Source organism: Thunnus albacares, chromosome 4 (genome assembly GCF_914725855.1).
Source record: "Thunnus albacares chromosome 4, fThuAlb1.1, whole genome shotgun sequence".
Classification (NCBI taxonomy): domain Eukaryota; kingdom Metazoa; phylum Chordata; class Actinopteri; order Scombriformes; family Scombridae; genus Thunnus; species Thunnus albacares.
Window position 1 is genome coordinate 21,912,146 of NC_058109.1, and position 20,573 is coordinate 21,932,718.

Sequence of the window (20,573 nt, forward strand, 5' to 3'; positions counted from 1 at the left end):
GAGAATTTCCACTACTCCTCTTCATTGTGTTTCTCTGAAGTTTTCTATTTTTATCCACCCACCCCCCCCAACACCACCCCCCCCCCTCCTGTTTCTAAACTGACCGCTCTCTCCCTCCCCTCCCAGAAGCACCCTCAACTGACAGAAGGGACAGAGATCCTGACTCAGACAACTGGGCCTGTCACTTCCATACTGGGCTTTGTGTCTGAGAGGCAGAGGTTGACACTCGGGTGCCTCAGCCACAGGCTACAACTGCCCCTTCGAAGCATTGCACCATCGCTATCATCTGCTGCATACTGTAGGCACATGTGACAGTGCTTCACTCAGAGGTCAGGTAAACATGAATGGATGAAAAAGATGTAACGGTGAAAAAGTGAGACGGGAAAGGAGAGAGCTGGAGGAGATAGGATGAGAGGGGCGGCTGTTTTGACTGCCTCAGCCCACAAGTAGCATGAGTCATACACACCTTATTCAATGCCACATACACAATTCTCCCTCTCCACAGCCCTCGCTCTCTAATTGTTTTCTTTCTAGAAAGATTACTGCAGCTTTGGTTGGTTTTGTGGGTGAAATAGAATAATATGCAGTATAATACGCAATACCACATTCTGAAACTCCAAACCTTTCAAAACATTTATTAATTTGAGACAATAAGAATATTCCAAATCAAAAACAAAGACTCAAGAGACGAACTGGTGATGGTTGGATGATTTTCAGTCATCAGGTCATATGATATCTAAAAGTAATGAATACGTCTTTGCACTGAACTTGTGAGTTTCCTGCTACACATCACTGCTCTCAACCCTTCACCGCCACCAGTTTCTGGACTCCACTGGGAGTCTAGTACAGCTCATGGCATGACTACCTCCTTAAAATGATGACGACAGGATGGGGTCTAGTCGTAAAAGACTCCTCACATATTTCTTCAGCTCTCCCCATTGTGCATGTAATATCAAATAAAGTTAACTGAATTACTCTTTGGGGCTATCTTTCAATTGAATCTCTCCTGATTGAAATATGAAAGTTATCTGGACCTGCTATCAGTTCTACTGACTGGTGAGGACTTTAAACCTCTGTTTCACTGCAACATGTGTGATTTCAGGCTAAGTGATCCCCATTAAATGTAGGCTTTGGGTGTGCCAGACAGAGAACTCGTTTTCAATAAATTTGATGGACTTTTCCTTTTGGAGATTTGTACAAAACCACAGTGTTTCTCTTTAAAATGCATCATTCATCATCATTTAAAATTCATTTATCTGCTAGACTATAAATTTGTCTCATTTTATCCATTCTGTGCTGCCAAAATAATTAAAATGAAAGCTTTTTAGGAGGAATGCCAAATAGCTACTGTAAAGGAAGTGAGAAAAGGAACTATGACAAACTAGTGTTGGACAACCTAAGACAAATTTATGATGTGGAGTGCCATATAACAAAACTAAGGTTTGCAATCTTTCACTCTCAGGCATACTGACATTAAAAGATGTAGTATTTATATGTTATCTCTTAGATGCACATCTGCAATTATGTGCAGTCTACACATATCTCAGGCTCTTCACATTGTTTTAGTTTGGCTCATTTATTGTACTGTACAGTATTGTATGACTGTACTATAGTACGGTTTGTGATTGTGTTTCTTTGTGTGCTTCTTTTATTTTGCTTTCCTTGGGCATCTTTATTTCCAAGCTTCTCTCTGTATGGTTATAAATATGAGGAGAATCAGCAGTGCAGATGACACTGGAGAAATACTGTAGATATTCTACCAATATAGTGCTTCTCTGTGCTGCAGGTAAACACTATGCATCAGTGCCAGAGAAAAGTAGTCAATACCCAGTGAAAATGAAGACACTGTTAATACGGAGAATACGGTATTTGATTATGAAATTGTGAGAGGTTTTCTTATATCCATAATTAAACAGTCAATAGGAACAATCAGTGAACAGTTTAACGCATCCTTAACACATCATCTTGGCATCTTGGACATATTTAACCATAAACATTGTTTTCTTGGGTTTTGCTTTATATATTTTTATTTGCTGCTCTATGACATCATTTACTATGTGGGATGTTCTCATCATTTATTTATTTATTTACTAGTGAAGGATTATAATGTGTTTTTGGTAACATTTTATAATAAGGGTACAAATAATATAGTTAAGCAATGCTTAAATAAAGCAGAAGTCATGATGATGTCATGCATGAATTAATGCAGGATGTATTATGAATACATGTTGTTCACCATTAACAAATGATCAAGTCACTATGACTTTATGTGATTGTAAATTAGTGAATGTTAATTTAATTGAAATCTACAGTTACTGCAGTGGCATTATTCAACCTGATCATATATTATACATCTGTCTAGTTTTGCTAGCTTGTAAACAAGGCATTAAGAGCATTGGGTCCTGCAGCAACATGTAGATGTTTGCATCTGACTACCAGTTTGATAAAAGAAATAGCAGCTTCATAGAGGCTGATCAAATGCATGGGTATAAAATGCCCTTTACTATAACTGTAATTCAGCTTATTTGGTGGCATATCAATTCATGTATGAATTAACATTCATCAATTGACTATCAAGTGTGAACTAATCACATAAAGTCATAGTGACTTTGTTAATGGTGAGCAACAGGAATTCATGATACATCCTGTATTAGTTCATGCATTAAGTCATCATGACTCATGCTTTAGTTAAGCATTACTTCTGTATATGAGTTGTACCCTTATTATAAAGTGTTACTGTAATTTTTTTCACTTACACGCTGAAAAACATTCAATTTCACACAACTGCACAGACGATAGGAAGCTATAATAACCTTTGTTTCGTTACTGCTTGTCACTGAGCAGCTCTGCTTCTTTACTGAGCTAGAAGTGAAATGAAAGAAGTGAAACCTAATCACAGTATTTACTTGCATCTTGACTGCAATTTTGAAGTACTGGTAGAATTCGTCTTTTTTGTGTAGTTTTATAACTCTACTGTTACGAATACATTTCAAAGGAAATATTGTACTCTTACTTCACTGCATTTTCAGTATCTCTGCAGATGAAAAATAAAGGCACAACATTAGAGCTGCAACAATTAGTCAATTAATCACTTAGCTGCAAAAATGCCAAAACATTCTCTGGCTCCAGCTTCTCAGTTGTGAAGATTTTCTGCGTTTATGTGTTTTATATGATTGCAAACTGAATAGCTTTTGATTTTTGACTGTTGGTAAAAAAAAACAACAAAAAAAAAACCAAAAAAACATGCAATTTGAAGACAATAATGAAAATAATCATTAGTGCCCTTTTGTGTATCTAGTTATTATGTAGTAAACTTAAGGCCACTTGGATCACCTACCACATTAATACTTGCTGGGTACAAATGAATACATCAATAATTTACCACTGTGGATACAGGCTCTGCATGCTTTTGATAGCTTTCTTAAGCACATTTCACTGAGTAAAATGTTTCATTTAGAACTTTTTCTTGAACTAATTGAATATCTTTATATCTTCATTCCTGTATTTCCATTTCTACGCAAGCAAAGGATCTAGATACCTTTCCCACTACTTGGGACACCTCAACAGCACTTTTGCAACATTGCAATAGGCTTCAGTTAGGGAGAACATGCTGATCACACCAACATGGTGGAGAAACAAACTAACAGGTTGTTTGTAGTGACAGTAATCTGGAATAACCCTAATGTTTGAATAGTGAGGCTCCAAGGCAGCTTCCCCTTCCTGTCTGAAAGCGGTCTAATCACATCAGAGACTTTCCTGGTCACTTCTGGTCCCTCTCCATCCGCCTCCTGCAATCAAACAGGATGCTGATTATAAATCATCAAGATGGCATGACTACTGGGGTAGGCTACATTAAGTCCATTAAGCCAAGATACTGCATGACATGGTTATAGGTTACACAGCATGAATAAACATCCCACAGCGCTGCTGTGCTCAATGGTCCATTCGTCCTTAGTGGTTCCCCTTTTACCCATGATCATCAGCTGACCTAGGTCCTGATAATGGATCACACATCAACAGGAAATTAAGGATCAGTCAATTTTCCCCTTGAAACCTCACTACACCACAAGCTGTCCTCCCCCTGCTGCTGCTGCTGGATTGGCTGATAACGAACATGTATGGAAATAGACAGTACTGTGTGGTGCACGGCGTAAGGATGGCGTCAAGGTCATTTGAGGGTAACTGAGAAAATAACATGCCGTCTTAGCGGGAGACATTTTTAAAAAATCCACCAAACTCTCCCATTCCTATTAGCTACTGCTTCCACACATGCGAGTTCAGGGCGAGCAGTTCACATTTCAAATGAGCGCTGTGTGTATAAAATGTATCGGCATCAAATCCATAAGCCGTTGCATTCTCACAGTGTTGTGGCCACCACTTTCCCACAACACATTTAAGAAGTCTAAATAACAAAGACATGTCGGTGCGATGCAATGTGATACGCTCTCCCAAATTACTGCACGTGTTAGCGCCTCAGAATAACAACAACAGCCTCCGCATACAGCACCAACCTGCAGGGTCCCGACACAACTCAGCCACATGAGATAACATTAAATGTAAAAGGTTTAGTCTTTATTTAGAAAGCTAGTACATTTAAAACATTACAGCAAGCTGGATCTGGATGGGAAAAACGCAACAGTCAGAATGGTTATGACATGCAATTGAATAGCTCCCTAAAATTGACACTGTTCCTCTCTCCAGTAGCCAATTGTGAGTTTCTAATGGAGCATAAAATGTTAAACTGAGTGTTACAGTTGTTGGAGCTTGTGCACATCTTGCGCTGTGCCACCCCTTCTAGTGTCAAAGCAACGCGCCATGCATTAGACATTTAAAGGGCACTTTACCTGGTAGCTCAGTATGCTCTCGGAGTCGTTGACGGGCATACTCGTGGCCTTTGGGTTAACCTGCTCAGTGTTCTCGGAGTGTAAAGGTGAGACTTTCACAGGGGGCTGATGAGCCTCCCAGCGCTGTCTGAGGACGTTTTGAAGAGGCGGTCACGAGTTGATCACAGCAGCTACTTCTGTTTCTACAGACATGTTGAGTGTAAACATCTCTTCCAGATGAGGAAAACGGTGAAAAGGATGTTTTTTTTCAGCCTGTGTTATTATGATGATTTCCCGGCCGCGCTTCTAGCTCCCCTCCCTCCTGTCCTGGCTGTGGGAGCAGGATGCAGAGAGCATCACTTTAGTCTCAGCCAATCAGAGCGCAGAGGCGCACCACGGGCTGCGACGCACTGCTGCTACCCAACACAATAAAGCCAAGACCATTATAAGCTGATAGAGCTACTTCACTCTGCACAATGTCGAGTTTGGCAGCTTCTCGCGTTCAACAGCTATAGTATGCTGGACTGGGACCAATGTGCACAGAAAACCGTTCTGCTCCTTCTTCAGCATTTCCTGCCCACATTGTAATCACACTGCACCATGCAGCAGCATCAGGCAGCTATTGAAACTGAACATATGGTGGCAAATGATACAATTCAGACGAAACTTTGTTTATTTATGTTCACTTTATTTATTTTCTTTAAAAAAGTCCAGTGATGGAAGAAGTACTTAGATCATTTACACACGTAAAAGTAGCAATACAACAATTACAGTAATTAAGTAAAAGTTATCCTGCTTTCAAAATTGTGCTTGAGTAGGTTATACTAAAAGTATAGAGGAATTAGTAGTATCATGTACAACAAATGGATGAAGTAACACTAGTCATTATGCAGAATGGTCATTTCAGGGGTTTATATTATTGGATTATCATTATTGATACATTACCATGTAAGTAGTATTACTTATGTTGCAGCTGGGGCATATTTAAACTATATATTGTCAGCATTTTCAATTCATGAACAATGCATTATGAGATTATCATATATTTTGTATGAAAAAAAATATCTGTAAAGTAATTAGCAATAATATCTATGAAATACACGCAGTGGAGTGGAGTAAAAAGTATTTCCCTTGTAAATGTAGTGGAGTAGTATAAGTATAGGATAGTATGATAATATGGAAATACTCAAGTAAAGTAGTGCTACCTCAAAATTGCACTAAAATGCAGTACTTGAGTAAATGTTCTTAGTTACTTTCCACCACTGAAAAGGTCAGTGTGTAATTAAATGGTTGATACAAGATAATCTGGCCCACTGAACCTAATAATAATCAAACAAGACATGAAATGGCGATACAGTCTTCGGTACTGAAACATGAGCGCAAAAGTGAGCAGTGAGTACATTCAGATGAGAGAGAGAACATGGAGAGTGATATTATGGACCTGATTGATCATGTGACGCACTAGAAAGCATTGGATGCCACCTTGTGGGAAGCTAAAGCATTGCGCAAAGTAGATACACGTTATACATGACATACAGCTCATGCGCACATGCCTTAAAGAGTGACGATGAATGAAGGGTTATTATTTTAAACAGATGGAGATTATGAGGGATATGGAAGCTATGTTGAGCAGTATCACTTATGTTTCACCAGCATTGACCTCAGCCAGAACTCTGTTCACTGAGTTACAGTAGCCTATGTCCACACACGCGGTGTTCCGCTGCTGATTTAATTGTTCTTGTGCATATGTCCTACACGTGTAAACTACACTGCAATTGATAGCGCCAGTTAAGCGATCCACCTTCTTCAACGCATGGTTAAAGGTGGTAGATTTTTCAGCGCCCTGCATGGCGTCCTGTTTCTCCTGGGTACGGTTGTTATGGCAACTATAAACATTTTGCGGGAGCATGCATGGTTGTTATGGGAACAGTCTGCGGGAGCATGAACGAAGCAGGACTGAGCGAGTCTCTGGACAGAGTGGTCGGGTCATTGGAGCAGTGGCAACATTAGGTTTGTACATTGATATTAAATGTAAAATCTCACCCGTTTCTGTTTGAGATGCATTTCAGGAATAGTTTTTATGCATGCCTAATCGTTGTCATAGATGACATGCAGCTTTTTGCATATGCACTGTAGCTATGTGTGTCCGTGCGCGCGCGCCCGTGCGTCTTTTTGCGCATGGGTATGTCAGTGTGAAGCTATGACAGACTCTGTTCTGTCCAGATTTAGATGCCTACGTGACCCAATTTACATCCTTCTTCAGTAGCTACAGAGATTTGTGCTTTCTCTGTTTATTCCTCAACTGCAAAGGAGACCATTTCGACATGTTGATGGTGATAGGCTGGATTGGGAAATAGGAAAAAATTATGATGATCATTCTTTCTCCAGTCAAAACAGATTAAAAAACTATGTAGGCTATGTGTGCATATCTATTTATCTAGTCATCTAGTCCCCTGCTAATCTCTATTAATTAATATTTCTCATCCCAATATTATCTCTCTGATTCATATTAATTTTGAAATTAAGTATGATGATTTAAAACAATATGTTGATATCATATTTCTGCATGCAGACAACAGAACACATCACCCTAACCAGCTAAAGAGAGAACTATAAAATGCAACAAATGCCAGGTAAGAGTGTATGGACATCCGTATATACATTCATGCAATGAATTATCACACAAATGTATAGGCTACCTCTGAGAAATTTGACTAAGAAATTTGTTTCAGTATTACACTCTGCAGTGGCTCCGGTGGAGGGGAGGTTACGTCGCAGTGTGCCTAGCCTTCCAGCAATCAAGCCAGACAGGCTGAAAACAGCTAAAGCACTGGTGGAGAAAGCAGTCAAGGTGATTATACGTACAAACAAACCAGACTTCACCGTGTCACCTCTGTATATCCTCTCAGGAGAAAAGCTCATGCACCCCTTCTTCCCTCTCTTTAAGATGCGGAAAGTGTTTTCAGTGCAGGGACCTTATCCTGTGATCCGTGCTGCTTTATGGGCCAGAGGGTGGGTGGAACGTCGTTTGCCCCATCCTGCCCAGAAAGCACCTCATTGCCATGGCGATAAGGAGGAGGATGGTGATGATGGTGATGTCAGTGCTGATGTTACCGGTGAGATGAGGTGTCCCAAAAGCTAAAAACATTGATTTTGGGAAAACAATGTCCAGTGTTCATGCCACTAACACAATGTATAGCTTCTCATTTTAAAGATTAGACATATAAGCCATACAATTTCCCAATTAAAGATTTTTCCCCATCATTCATAGATTGTTTGTTAGTCCATCCAGGGATGTAAATTTTGTCTGAAAGCTGGATCAGTAATATTCTTCTATAATTGTCAAAACTAAGAGTGCAGGAGGGTTAACGTAGATGTAATTGGAGCATCTGTGGGAGGGACAGATGGATACCCCTTCACCTGATAAATGATACATGACAGGCACCAACATATATCACACAGACCCCTACTCTTTGTACACACCCCTGTATGCATGTAAGCCTGCGTGCTCACCCTCCCGCTCTCTCACACATACACACACATGCAGCTCTTTACTTATCTCTTTTCAGAGAGAGTGGATGAAGGCGAGAAAGAGGAGAACCTTGATGACATGTATGACCTCATGGTAAGATAATGTTCAAGTGGACCAACCAGCTTGCTTCTATTGTTGTCATATAACATTACTTCTGTGAGTATTTTTGTCATGATGGTGTGTATTCAGTCAGCTCTCTAAATTAAGTTAATTTATTCTAGTCTCGCATGGTTCGAAATGAAACAACATATTTCTACTGGACGACACGTCGGGATTACATAGACTGTCGCTCTTTACGGAATGACCAGACGACCAATCACTATGCAAATGCTGGAACGTTTACTACCAAGGTGTCACCTCTAAAGAGTTTTTAATGATTTACAAGCAAAAATAGAAGTTGTTCAACTTTGGCTGTAGGTCAGCCTATACTCTCTGTCTGTATGTCTATATTTCTGCTTGTTTCAGGTGGGGCTCTGTGTGAACTTGCGTAACCTTCAGTGGTTTGATACAGCAGATCCTGACACCTTCTTCCCAAGATGTTACAGGCTTGGGGCAGAGGATGAGAAGCGTGCATTCATAGGTCTGCTTTATAGCTCCATTAACGCAGTCAGAATCTGTTTTATCAAAGATGCAAGGTGTAAACAGGACATGAAAAAAAGTATAAATGGAGGTGTTATATCTTAACCAAACCTACATTCATTTTCTGTCTCTTGTGTTCTTGTCTTCTCGCTTTGCTCTTTGTAAAAACAAAAAAAAAGGGGACTTCAGGAGGACGGCATGCTCCAGCCTGTTGCAGCATGTGGTTGAGACAAGTAGATGGAGGAGAGAGGGAGCAGAGGTTGAGAAACAAAATGTCAAGAGCAGTTTCTCTGAAGGTAAAATACAATGATTGATCAGGGCAAGGGAAATGTAAAAAACTCTTCTATACCAATCTTGTTTCTCTTTACAGAGATAGAAAATGTGGAGCAGCTATCTGTTGGTCCGGGAGTGATTGACACAGCTTTACAAATGTGTCAAGAGTTTCTCAATGTTTTAGAGCACGGTGACATTGATGTGACTGTGGAAACACCCCCCTCAGTGGAGGAACAGCAGTGGGCGGAGTTTCTGCGAGATTACTACATGGTTGTGCAGTGAGTCTATTTTCTGAGAGTTTCCTGGTATTGCTAGAGTCTTCTTATGTCACACTAAATGTATCTTGTACAGGACGGACAGTCCACCTTATCAAATGAAGATTAGCCATGAAAAAGTCAATGAAAATCAAACAAAATGTATATCAAAATATTGTCAGTAAAATGTATACCAAGTTCTGATGAGGTGATTTTCAGTGAGCGGGAGATGCACATATTAACTCAACCTAGAGTTTATGTTAGGAGTTGGGTTAGGCTTAAATATAGAGTCAGGGTCAGGATCACAGTTCAAAATAGGATTATTGGGATATTATGATTACATACAAAGCACAAATAGTGTTTTTTTTAATGAATATTTGTTTCATACAAATATTTTAAAAATTATTTGTTTTTGGTAAGAAAAAGAAACCATGTCAAATACCAGCGCGCAGGTCAGTCTCTCTCCTGTGCTCCGCTGTTACGACTATCAACAGGTCTCAATGAGGGGAGTCACATCCACCTGCTACATGTTGCACATTTCCCTATTTGGACATCACTCTCGGAGTTGGGGGTGTTCCCCAGAGATAAAACTGAGCTACTGACACATGTGAAGTGCTCTCAAGGGACTGTTCCCCTTCTCCTTTCCACAAAGTTAAGTTGTAAAAAATAGGCAATAAATGAAAAGTGCAAAGCAAGAGTTGCCTTTGAAGTTCCTCCCTACACGTTACATGGTGTGCTGTCTCTGTCTTATGGGTGTATAGATAGGTAGAGGTCTGTCTCCAGTTAAAGACCCGGTTTGGGGACCTCCTCGTAAAATAGTTTATTCATGAACACTTACTGTAATAAATTACAATTACAAGTACTGGGCTCTCTGCACATCCCTACTGTATAGTATATTAATACAACAAAGTATACTTTGAACTATATACTAATGTATCTATAGCGCTCTATTTTGGGAGTGGTATACAAGAAATGTATGTAGCATACGGTTTTATTTTAACTGTGCCTTCGGAAGACTACAGCCAATGTCAATATTAAAACAAACAGGACATAAATTTTGTTTGGGTCGTTTTTTCCAACTTTGAATAGTTCCTCTATTTCAGTTGTCCATTAACATTACACTCAGAAATTGACTGTTTTTAATATGCATGCTGGTATTTGTAACTGACTTTATTTTGTCTCTGTTTCAGTGTGAATATATGCCTAGTTTCATAATTAATGTTAGAACACATTTAGTGTCTGTAGTGTCAGTGAGTCTAATAAAACATTGGTGCACAGTGACAGTGCATTGATCAGGGGTAGCAGTGTGTTTGTGGAGCGCTGCCAGTCCATGTTGGCCAGACTACAGGAAGTTTGTCCTCAGCTGGACACAGATGGAGTAAATAACATCTGGATCATCAAACCAGGCGCTAAGTCAAGAGGAAGAGGTGAGGCTTTCTTTCATATAATAACAGTTACATCATGGAGTATGTTGATCTTTTACTTCTTCTCTAAGGCAACACAATACTGACAGAAATACTGAAAAAATGCACATTGAACATTGGGAAAAAAAACTAATTCCATTGTTTTGTTTTAGCATTATGGTTGCATTATGAACTGTGTCATGCAGGTGTTGATATTGCTTCTATTTTCTATGTTTGATTGGAATAAATGAAATTAAATGAAAAATGCTACTGAAAGGAGAGCTCCATTTTACTTCTTGTCCTGCTATTGTGCACAACATCAAAAAGACCCTCTAAACAAACCAAGAAACACTGCATCCTGTTATTTCTGTCTACTGAAACTGTTACAGTCAATAATGCAGTTTCAATGTGTTTCAGTGGGTTTGGTGCTTTATTTCTTTCACATGTCGCTTCGACTGTCAACATCCAGGTATAATATGCATGGATCGCCTGGATGACATTTTAGCGCTGGTGGACACTGACAGAGCCTTGGCTAAGGAGAGTAAATGGGTGGTTCAGAAATACTTGGAACATCCTCTGTTGATTCATGACACCAAGTTTGACCTCCGTCAGTGGTTCCTCGTCACCGACTGGAACCCTCTGACTGTCTGGTTCTACGGAGAGTGCTACCTGCGGTTTTCCACTCAGCCCTACTCAACAAAAACCCTGGACAGGTCAGGCAGGGGGGTCAGTCAAAAGAGAAAAACAAATTATTTACTTGTACTTGACCTTTACAGTATCGTCTACCTAGTTTTTAGAGGGATTTTAAAAATGCAATTAGGACTAATATACACGTTTTATTTAAAGCACATTTCATGCTTACTTTGCGTTATTTTCCTCAGCTCAGTCCACCTGTGCAACAATTCTATCCAGAAGCACTTCCAGCCATCCTGTGACCGCCATCCAGGAGTGCCTGAGGACAATATGTGGTCCTGCTCCCAGTTTAGGGCTTTTCTGCAGCGGCAGGGCCATGGGGCAGAGTGGGAGTCAGTGGTGGTCCCAGGCATGCAGCAAGCTATAGTGCGTGTCCTGCAGACAGCCCAGGACCTGGTAGAGCCCCGCAAGGCAAGTTTTGAGCTCTTCGGAGCTGATTTTATGTTGGGCAGAGATCTGAGACCTTGGCTCCTGGAGATCAATGCCAGTCCAACTATGGCTTGTTCCACTGCTGTGACTGCTCGCCTTTGTCCTGCTGTGCAGCTGGACACACTGAGGGTTGTGCTCGACCGACGGACCGATCCCAGTGCTTACACAGGAGGCTTCCAGCTAATCTACAAACAGGTTGGAATGTTTTATGCATCTCACCTAGAGGCAACGGGTATTTATTTCAAGGATGATTCTGCTGAGGAATAGATTATACACCATTTGTGTTTCATTTTATCACCCTCCCAGGCTGCAGTTGAAGTTCCACAGTATGTGGGAGTGAACCTGTTGGTGGAAGGAGCACCCATAAGGCGATCCAGACCTCCACTACAAAGACAAACAGTTATTTCTAACACACCTCTCGCTGTCCAGTTCCCATCAGAACACTTGTCTTCAGAGGAGGTTGAAACCACACATAAGCCATCAGGTCAGAAGTCCTGTGCAGTCTCTGCTTTTCGCCGTTCAGGCAAGGAGAACCGAGCTGTTGGAGAGAAAAAGAGGCAGCTGACATCAGATTCTCCAAAGAGGGAGCATGAGGGGAGAACAGAGGTTCAGAATACCTCTTGTGTTCACAGATCCTGCCGCAGTCTGGTGTCTGAACAGCCTCTGATCATACACACTGAACCATGGAGGAAAGCACGACGTTTGGGTCTGAGTCTCAATGGGGCAACTCTGGTCCCACGGAGCCTTTCCTTTTCCCTCAGCCCCCCTCACAGCTTTTCAGATTGTAAAACCCAAATCAAACCAGGCCATCGATCACATATCTCTAGATCCTTCCTCCCCCTGGCAGCTTCTGAGCCTCAGCACAGGACTTCTACCCGGCTCTTTCCTTCCCTCCAGGGTCAGCTCCCTACCCTGGAGGTCTTTAGCTTGCGACCAAACATTGTGGCAGGAACTGTTGCCTGTCGTAATCCAACCTTTTTCTCTCATTCCAGCGTCCACAGGCATCAGTTATTCCTCCACTCTTATAGGCAAACTGTGACCAAATGTAAAGGAGACTGCACAGGAACAGGACACAAACACTAGTGTGAGCATGTTAAGGGCAAAGAGAGGAAAGTCTATGCAGGGCAACAGAGTTTAGGAGGTTTTGTCAGCAATGATGTCGTTATTAATTTATATTTCAGCAGATTGAAAGCCTGGACAACATATTACCCTTATTCGCAAAACATTAAAGCCCCTGTGTGTAGAATAGTGTTTTTATGAGATTATATCATTGTTTAAATGATTGTGGTGACAAAAGATTTTGTAGAAAGATTGTAGAAAAATGACACAATCTTGGTGAAATGAGACATTTTCAAATCCCACACATAGGGGCTTTAAATATACAATATATGGGTAAATATGGGTACTTTTACCTCATGTTCAGAGTAAAGTGAGACACATACAATATATTTTAATGCTAAATTTGAATAATGTCTTATTCTAAATATATGTAGATATGTTTTATGATTATTATCTTATGAATATAACTACAATCACTGTTGTGTTGAAGTTCATTTATATTAAAACAAATAAGCAAAAACAGCTCATTCAAACATGTCTCTAATGTGGTGGGTATTCTAAGGTGAGTGGGCAGAAAATAATGTAGTGAAATGATCACTGGTTCCATCTTTTTGGGAAAACTGGCAACAGGATGGAGGTATTTTAGCCCACCAGCAGGTGGCAACAAAAGCCCAATGATTAAAGTCTTGCTGAAAGAATAGGCAGCCCTTCTCCATTTGTTGCTTCATTTTGAGCAATACCTGGTTCATTTGGTCTTTTAGCCTAATAATTGCCACATATTTCACCATATAAATGTAATGCACAGTTTTTGGTGATATTTTTGCCTTTATTGGATAGATTCATAGAAATAGAAACAGAGAGGAAACACTGGGGGAGGGAGAGACAGGTATGACAAGCAACAAAGGTCAAACAGAGATATTATGGTTATATATTATGTGTCTTAACCACTACGCCTCCAGGACACCCCAACTGCTGAAATAAATATCAAAATCATAGTTTAACTATTGCAAAATGTCAAATGGGTAGGCTGCACCTCTAAAATTAGTTTGCAAATGATGTCTCATGGCAGCAACAAAAATGCAACTCCCACTTGAACAACTGAATTCAACTGAACTTCAAGAGAATCAGTTTAGCGGGAACTAATGACGTTTAGGTTGCCGTTCATGGCCTTGCACTTCAGTTTATACAAAACCTTTCGTGTAGAATGAAATAACACTCCTACAGCTCAGACAAAAATGATAGTGGAAACAATAATAATATGTGGTTTCTGTAGTTGAACATTGACACTGGGCTGGGCCTGTGTAGACATGCAAACATGTTGATATCTGCAGTATGAGATAACATGTGACTGTAAGTACTATCACACAGCTGTAAAATGCTCACAGAATGCAGTACATAGTTGTGATTTATGCTTCTACATGTTTTAAGGGACTTCTCCAGTATGAATGGTAGGATGTGAAACTGGCATTTCATAATGCATACAGTCATATGATACAATCATACAGTCAATAAGACATGAGGAGATGTCATCCTGTCAGGCTGTTGACATGATGCAGATGGATCCTGATTATTGCCTCAGGAGATTAACCGAAACCGTTTACAATCATGTGTGTTTACTTGTTGTTGTATTAGCGGGCACAGACGGTCAACCAGCAGGAGATCTGGGCTACAGATCTGCCATTATATAAGTGTTCCCTGTCATATGAATGTTGCGGTGCCATAAAAGAACAAAATCTGAACAGATTGTATTTCATTACTAGATGTGTTCACACACACTCTCCTTCTTTCTCACACACATATAGTCAAAGCCATTTTCCACGGGAAAAAAATACTTTATTAATACACTTATATAATGTATATCAACATTTATAGACAAAATATGTACATCAAACATCTTTCATGTAGGTCCCAAAATATAAAATCTCAAGTACCTCTTTCTATAGAAAACTAGTCTTCTGGTAAAACGTTTACATTCACTTCTCTTCTCCTCACTCCTTTGACTCCAGTATTCATATGTAGTACAGAGAATAAACATCTGAGATTTATTAGCTTTTCACAAGTAAAAGGCAACAGCAAGAACAAACACCAGGTTTGACTTGAGCAGAAACAGATGTTGAGTATGCAGACCAGGTCCAGCACAGTGCTACAGTATGTACACAGTTTCTGAGTACACAAACGTACAATTGTCCACACTCTGCCCTCCTATCTCTGCGGACAGAGTGCAAGAACGGGTATCAAAAATAGAAATGTACAAGAAGTCTATGAACAATAATTACAGAAAATCCATCTCAACTGTCTGTGTTTGTCATTGAATAACAAGACTTCTCATTCAGCGTGGTCATGTGGTGGGCCGTTCCTTCATCCACCCATGGGTGTACCCATACTCTTGTCTGTACACACTTGAGGAAACCCTTGGATGTTATGGTGCCAGTCATCATAGTGATCTGGTTCAAAGGGCATTTTAAGTGATGAATATGGTGACCTACAGGACACAGGCGACAAACTTTGGGTGACGTATTACTGCTAACATCTGGTGCAATGATTTTCTAGAGTACAAATATGGCGTGTCACTATCGCAACAGCTACAAGTGAGATGCATCAGTGTCATCGGCGTTTATACTTTAACAGCAGCATCTGAAACATTTCTTTCTTTACATTCAACCAAGTGTATGTGTGTGTGTGTGTGTGTGTGTGTGTGTGTGTGTGTGTGTGTGTGTGTGTGTGCAGGGCAGGTCCAGTTTATATGATATATTTGCACTGAGTATTACCACTGAGCATTAAACATTCAAACTTTGCATTCCTCCAATGTGGATGGATGCTGCCAACCCTCCCACCCCACCCCACCCCGACCCCCTTATCATCTCTACAAGTCCACTTGTTTACTGTTTGACCTCCGGGCTGAGGAACAGAGGAGAAAAATGAGGATGGATAATGGAACGACTCAGTCATGTTCTCCCTCCTACTATGGTCTCTGCTGCTGGATGCTAGCAAAGGACCATCTCGTCAACCCTATTCTCTCATCTCTCAGTCTTTGGTTTCCAGGTTGAGGGGTGGTACCTGCTTTAGTGCCTGAAGGAGGGCAGGGGAGTCCATGGGGGTTTGAGATATGGCTGGGGCTGGAGAGCCTCCTCTGGGAGACAACACGAGCTGAGGTGGTGGCGGTCTTTCGCTGGACATGGCGGGTGCTGCACCTCCCATGCCAGGGTACAGCATGGGCACAGCTCCTGGATACCAGCATTTCTCCAGCATTGGCAGGTAGGCGGCAGCAGAGGGTGGAATGAGGTAGAAAGGCATGCAGAGGGGATGTGGAGGAGGTGGATGGTTGGGGGATACACTCATGTAACTACCGTAACCACTAGAGGATGACGAAGTGGATGACTCTCCACCTGAGAGCAGCTCATCCTCAGATGATTCCACCCGGGGTCGTTTGTGGCGCGGCTCATCGTCCTCCTGCTTGATGCCGGAGCCCTGCCTCTCACCCAGCGCTCGCTTCAGCTGGCTCTCCTGACTGTAGTAATCTGGACGTCCCTGTGACACCCCTGACTCATTCTTCTCCAACTCTCCTCCATAGCCGCTGTCTGTATCCGTATCACTGCCACTCTGCTCCCCACTCTGTGGAGCGTACGCCCGCTGGATGACAGGCACACAGTTCCTCCCATAGCCCTCACTGGGTTTAGGGGGTAAGCTGGTGGGGATCTCCTTGTGAGGTTGGTGCTGGTGGTAGGCAGGAATTTCCTCAGGTCGAGGGCTGAGAGGAGTGCGGGGTCGGACCGGACTTTGCAGCACCTCTGCAGCTAACTTGTGAAGGTGACTGATCACGTGGGACGGTGTGAAATCTCCTTCAGTCTCATGACTGGTTAGATATTGAAGGATCTCCTTGGCACACATGTGGAAGCCAGAGCGGAACATCTCCTCTGACTTCTCCTGACTGACGGGAGGCTGCTCTGTAAACACAAGAAGAAACCAAAGTCAGAAAACCTATAACTTTACTACATGTGAGATTTTTAGTTCCTTTTTCAGCAGCTATGGCTATATTTATAGTCACTTATTTGTCTGTAGTTCAGCATAATCTGGTCACTGTGTAGTCATCATAGTAATTTGCATTCTGTCCGACAAAACCATCTTGATTCACATGTACATCTGTGTGCTGGGGTGTTATTTCCACTGGGGACAGGGAGGTACATGTTTCCCACTCTTTTCAAAATTTTGTGCCCCCTTTCTTTCAAAATCTTTTTATTATTATTTTTTTTAACGGCAAAAATCATTTGGCCAGCCATCAGATTCTGGCTGTGAATGTGAATTGAGCTGCTGATTGTAAGGCCCTGATATACCCCAAAAAACTGCCATGTATGAGTAGCAGACTCAGACAGCCTGCCTACATGGTTCTATAGTGCATTTTGGTGTCTGTGGACATGGACGTGTTGCACATTTGAAAAATTACTCACTGAATGAGCAAGCGGCAGCTCATAAAAATGAAACGCCAACAGCAGCAGTTAAATTTAATGTTAAGAAAGAAAGGAAATGTGAGTTGGTGGATTATAGGTTATGGGTTAAACAATACAGAAAGTATGACAGCTTTTTCTTATGCATATTTAGTGCTATTCTGGCAGAATTTAGCATGATGACCAACTTAATTATTTCCTGGATTTTGTATTGGTTACCGTAGTACCTAAATGTACATAGAAATGCAGGAAATGGAATTCAAATTGCAATTTTTTTTTTTTTTGGGGGGGGGGTTATTGTGTCCTCCCCACTTTTCAAACCAAAGTTACGCCCTTGTCTGTGTGTGTGTACAGTGAGTGATCTGCAGCTCACCAATTTGCATGCCGTTCTGCAGAGCGAGGATCTTCTGCTGTTGTTGCTCCAGAAGAGAGGAGAGGGCTTTCACATGCTTGAGCGTAAGCTCTAAAACCACAGCCTTCTCCAGATGGCCAAGAGTCTGTAGGAGACACATACTGTCAGCACATCCTCACCTCTTACATAACACATACGAACTAAGCTTTACTACCCATGTACACGGCTGTCACACATCATCATCATCAGCAATGCAACAGTTGCAACGGGCAGTAAACATGTTCTTAAGAAATGTTTAATATTATATGGAAAGATATAAATTATAAATGTTAATACGTGACAGAAGACACATCCTCTTTAAGTCAACTATGAGCTGTCACTCACTGACTGCTGACGCACTAAGAACAGAAGATGCAATACCACTGAGCAGCCACTTGATGGTGCCTGCCACTACATATAGTGAATCACATTATATTTCCCAGCTACAGCATGAACTTACCGTGAGTTTCAGGTGCTCTGGCAATAAATCTTTCAATTGAGCGATGCACTCGTTTATCCGGTCACGCCTTTTCTTTTCAATAAGTCTGTGAGGAAGCTTGTAGGTTTCCTGCAAGAATAAACACCATTGTTAGGTGAATTCAGCTGATCTGAGAGCACACAGCTAGTTCTTTATGATCAGAGGCTGTTACGCCGATAGGGAGGACTCCAGGAGTTATGTCATAGCAGAAATTAGGTCAACCATTTATGGGACTACAGGACTACTGCCAGCATAATTCCCCCCTTGTTGTTCACACGCTTTAACAAAAGCTCTATAAGTAGGACAAGTTGGCAATAAACAAAATAATAACAGACCTTGCTCTCCTCTCCTCTCTTCATTCCTCGCCTGGGTTTATAAACATACATCGGGAAATCCATCCTACAGAAACAAAGAGAACACAGCAGTCAGGTATGAGGTAATGGTTTGGTGAAGTATGAGACAAGCTACTGAATAAATTATATAAACAAGTCTAAGACATGAACAAGGCAAGTAAAGACATTTTTTTTTAAAGTGTGACTTACCCCTGCACGTCTGACAGATCAGCTTGGTGTTTGGACAGAGGAGGTGGTTGCGCGCTTGGAATTCGCTCCATTCTCTTTACTCCAATTACGCAGCCAAAGTCTTTTCCAACGCGTGATTTTAAAAAAAAAGTTGCACTAAAAACGCTTCAAAAAAATGTCAAAATGTTTTCTAATTTCTCATTCTTTACCACTAATCTTAATAAAGTAGAGGTTATTTTGGATGCGAAAATGGTTTTCGAGTTAGTCCCTAGGATCTCCACGCTGTGGTCCCGCCGCAGAAGGAAGGTAACCCTCTTGATGGCGCGTTGGGAAGGTGGGGGAGGACAGAGCGACGAGTTAAATAAACTGACTCTCTGCTCAGCCTGACCTACCTCTATCACATGAGGCTCACGTGTTAAACGGCGCTGTATCCTCGGTGGAAGGACGGCCCACTTGCTACAGATAAGAAGTCTCAGTGGGCGGACGGCCGCGGACGTCAGAGCGGAGGGCGGCGCGTTTCGGATCCCGTGTACCACCATGCTGAAGTGTATGGAAACAAGGCTGCGCGAGCCACGGAGGGGAACGTGCTGGCAGAGAACCAGTGCAAGAGTTCAACGGGCACAGGGCACGAGCGGCGAGTGGGCATGGTAGTACCCACCGCCAATAAAAAAAATGTATAATAACACAGTTAAAAGATTATAGCAGCCATAATAGGACTGTTTTAAGGCAAACAATCCCATCAAGCGCAATAAATTATCTTCAAACAGAGAGCAGTGTTTTTATGGTGCCTTTCAGAAACACTGAGCTCAGCACGAAACAGACATTGTCTGTTAACTGCTCTGTATATATTCAGGTATTTAATAATGCAGGAACAAACGGCAACTTCTTTAGCCTCATTATTTCAGTCTGGTTTGATATTATTACTGTAAAACACGTCAAAAATAATAAGAATAATTATAGATGCAATACAAAAATATAAACATTAAGTGGTCTGATTATATTGATCTGCAGAGGGCAGGTGGGCTACTGTATAAACAGTGGGGTCACGGCGGGAGTACCACGTGCACCTGTGCATGGATGAAGTCCGTGTTTGTTGTCATGAGGCGGTGTAGACTGTCACGTTGATCTCCTCATGGCCCCGGGAGCCTGCTGGGCAGGGCACGTCCAGCACATCCAGCACGGGCAGGCTGCACCTGTCTGCTGCAGGCTAGAGGCACAGATCATATCAATTCATCCTCCTTTAATGCTGATTTCAGCCAAATTAAAAGGTAAGTAGAGACAGATTTGTTGAAATTCACATTAAAATCATGTTTCCTCTAATATTTGCCCTTAAATAATATCCCTACATCAATGATAAAGATAAATTAGCAGCATAAATGGCTTTTAAACCCACTATTGAGTACCACAGACTCACTGTTTATCTCTACAACAGGATATGGTGATATAAAAGTACAATAACGTTTCTTCCTGACAAATTCAATACGTAATGTCATTACCAGACTCCACAAGACTATTACAGTCTAATCACCAGTCATTAGGGATGATACAGGATAATTGGCCTAATGCACAGAACAGTTTATTGGTGTCACATGTAAACAAGATGTGTGGCTTCATTTTTGGGTCACAACCATCAAGGTGCAAGACCTCAAAGTTTTTCATTAGTCTAATTAAAATCTGCAAATTGTTACTCTGCTAG

The 20,573-nt window shown here is 41.4% G+C and overlaps 3 protein-coding genes across 9 annotated transcripts in view; 1 reads left to right on the top strand and 2 right to left on the bottom strand.

Moving 5' to 3' along the window:
• slc4a8 (solute carrier family 4 member 8) overlaps positions 1 to 5,161 on the bottom strand; it is a 33,978-nt gene extending 28,817 nt beyond the window's left edge. For 2 of the 3 annotated variants that reach the window (XM_044348092.1, XM_044348091.1), the window contains exon 1: positions 4,845 to 5,161. In XM_044348092.1, coding sequence (XP_044204027.1) covers positions 4,845 to 4,883 — 39 coding nt within the window. In that variant the 5' untranslated portion in view covers positions 4,884 to 5,161. The remainder of the gene's footprint in view (positions 1 to 4,844) is intronic. The other variant, XM_044348093.1, reaches the window with a different exon arrangement.
• ttll3 (tubulin tyrosine ligase-like family, member 3) overlaps positions 1 to 15,273 on the top strand; it is a 28,015-nt gene extending 12,742 nt beyond the window's left edge. For 2 of the 5 annotated variants that reach the window (XM_044348094.1, XM_044348097.1), the window contains exons 4-16: positions 127 to 334; positions 7,396 to 7,456; positions 7,556 to 7,674; positions 7,771 to 7,939; positions 8,393 to 8,448; positions 8,577 to 8,705; positions 8,821 to 8,935; positions 9,114 to 9,230; positions 9,305 to 9,485; positions 10,740 to 10,888; positions 11,334 to 11,577; positions 11,746 to 12,181; positions 12,293 to 15,273. In XM_044348094.1, the coding sequence (XP_044204029.1) occupies positions 7,441 to 7,456; positions 7,556 to 7,674; positions 7,771 to 7,939; positions 8,393 to 8,448; positions 8,577 to 8,705; positions 8,821 to 8,935; positions 9,114 to 9,230; positions 9,305 to 9,485; positions 10,740 to 10,888; positions 11,334 to 11,577; positions 11,746 to 12,181; positions 12,293 to 13,069 (2,508 nt within the window). In that variant the 5' untranslated portion in view covers positions 127 to 334; positions 7,396 to 7,440 and the 3' untranslated portion in view covers positions 13,070 to 15,273. Of the gene's footprint in view, positions 1 to 126; positions 335 to 6,417; positions 6,834 to 7,395; positions 7,457 to 7,555; positions 7,675 to 7,770; positions 7,940 to 8,392; positions 8,449 to 8,576; positions 8,706 to 8,820; positions 8,936 to 9,113; positions 9,231 to 9,304; positions 9,486 to 10,739; positions 10,889 to 11,333; positions 11,578 to 11,745; positions 12,182 to 12,292 lie in introns of those variants that run through there. The other 3 variants (XM_044348096.1, XM_044348095.1, XM_044348098.1) reach the window with 3 other exon arrangements.
• LOC122980269 (class E basic helix-loop-helix protein 40-like) lies at positions 14,857 to 19,298 on the bottom strand. The gene is made up of 5 exons (XM_044348099.1): positions 18,899 to 19,298; positions 18,692 to 18,755; positions 18,339 to 18,446; positions 17,861 to 17,984; positions 14,857 to 16,989 (listed from the first exon to the last, which is right to left on the bottom strand). Exons 1-5 carry the CDS (start codon positions 18,967 to 18,969, stop codon positions 16,070 to 16,072), a joined length of 1,287 nt encoding a protein of 428 aa, XP_044204034.1. The 5' UTR covers positions 18,970 to 19,298; the 3' UTR covers positions 14,857 to 16,069.
• Positions 19,299 to 20,573: the final 1,275 nt, after the last annotated feature.

Bases quoted from the DNA above. Each gene is read 5' to 3' on its own strand.
- LOC122980269 (XM_044348099.1), bottom strand. From the start codon at position 18,969: ATGGAGCGAATTCCAAGCGCGCAACCACCTCCTCTGTCCAAACACCAA. The intron at 18,447-18,691 runs GTCTGTTATTAT...TTATTCTTGCAG, and splicing joins AGAGAGGAGAGGAGAGCAAG to GAAACCTACAAGCTTCCTCA. The intron at 16,990-17,860 runs GTGAGCTGCAGA...TTGTGTTTACAG, and splicing joins GCAGAACGGCATGCAAATTG to AGCAGCCTCCCGTCAGTCAG.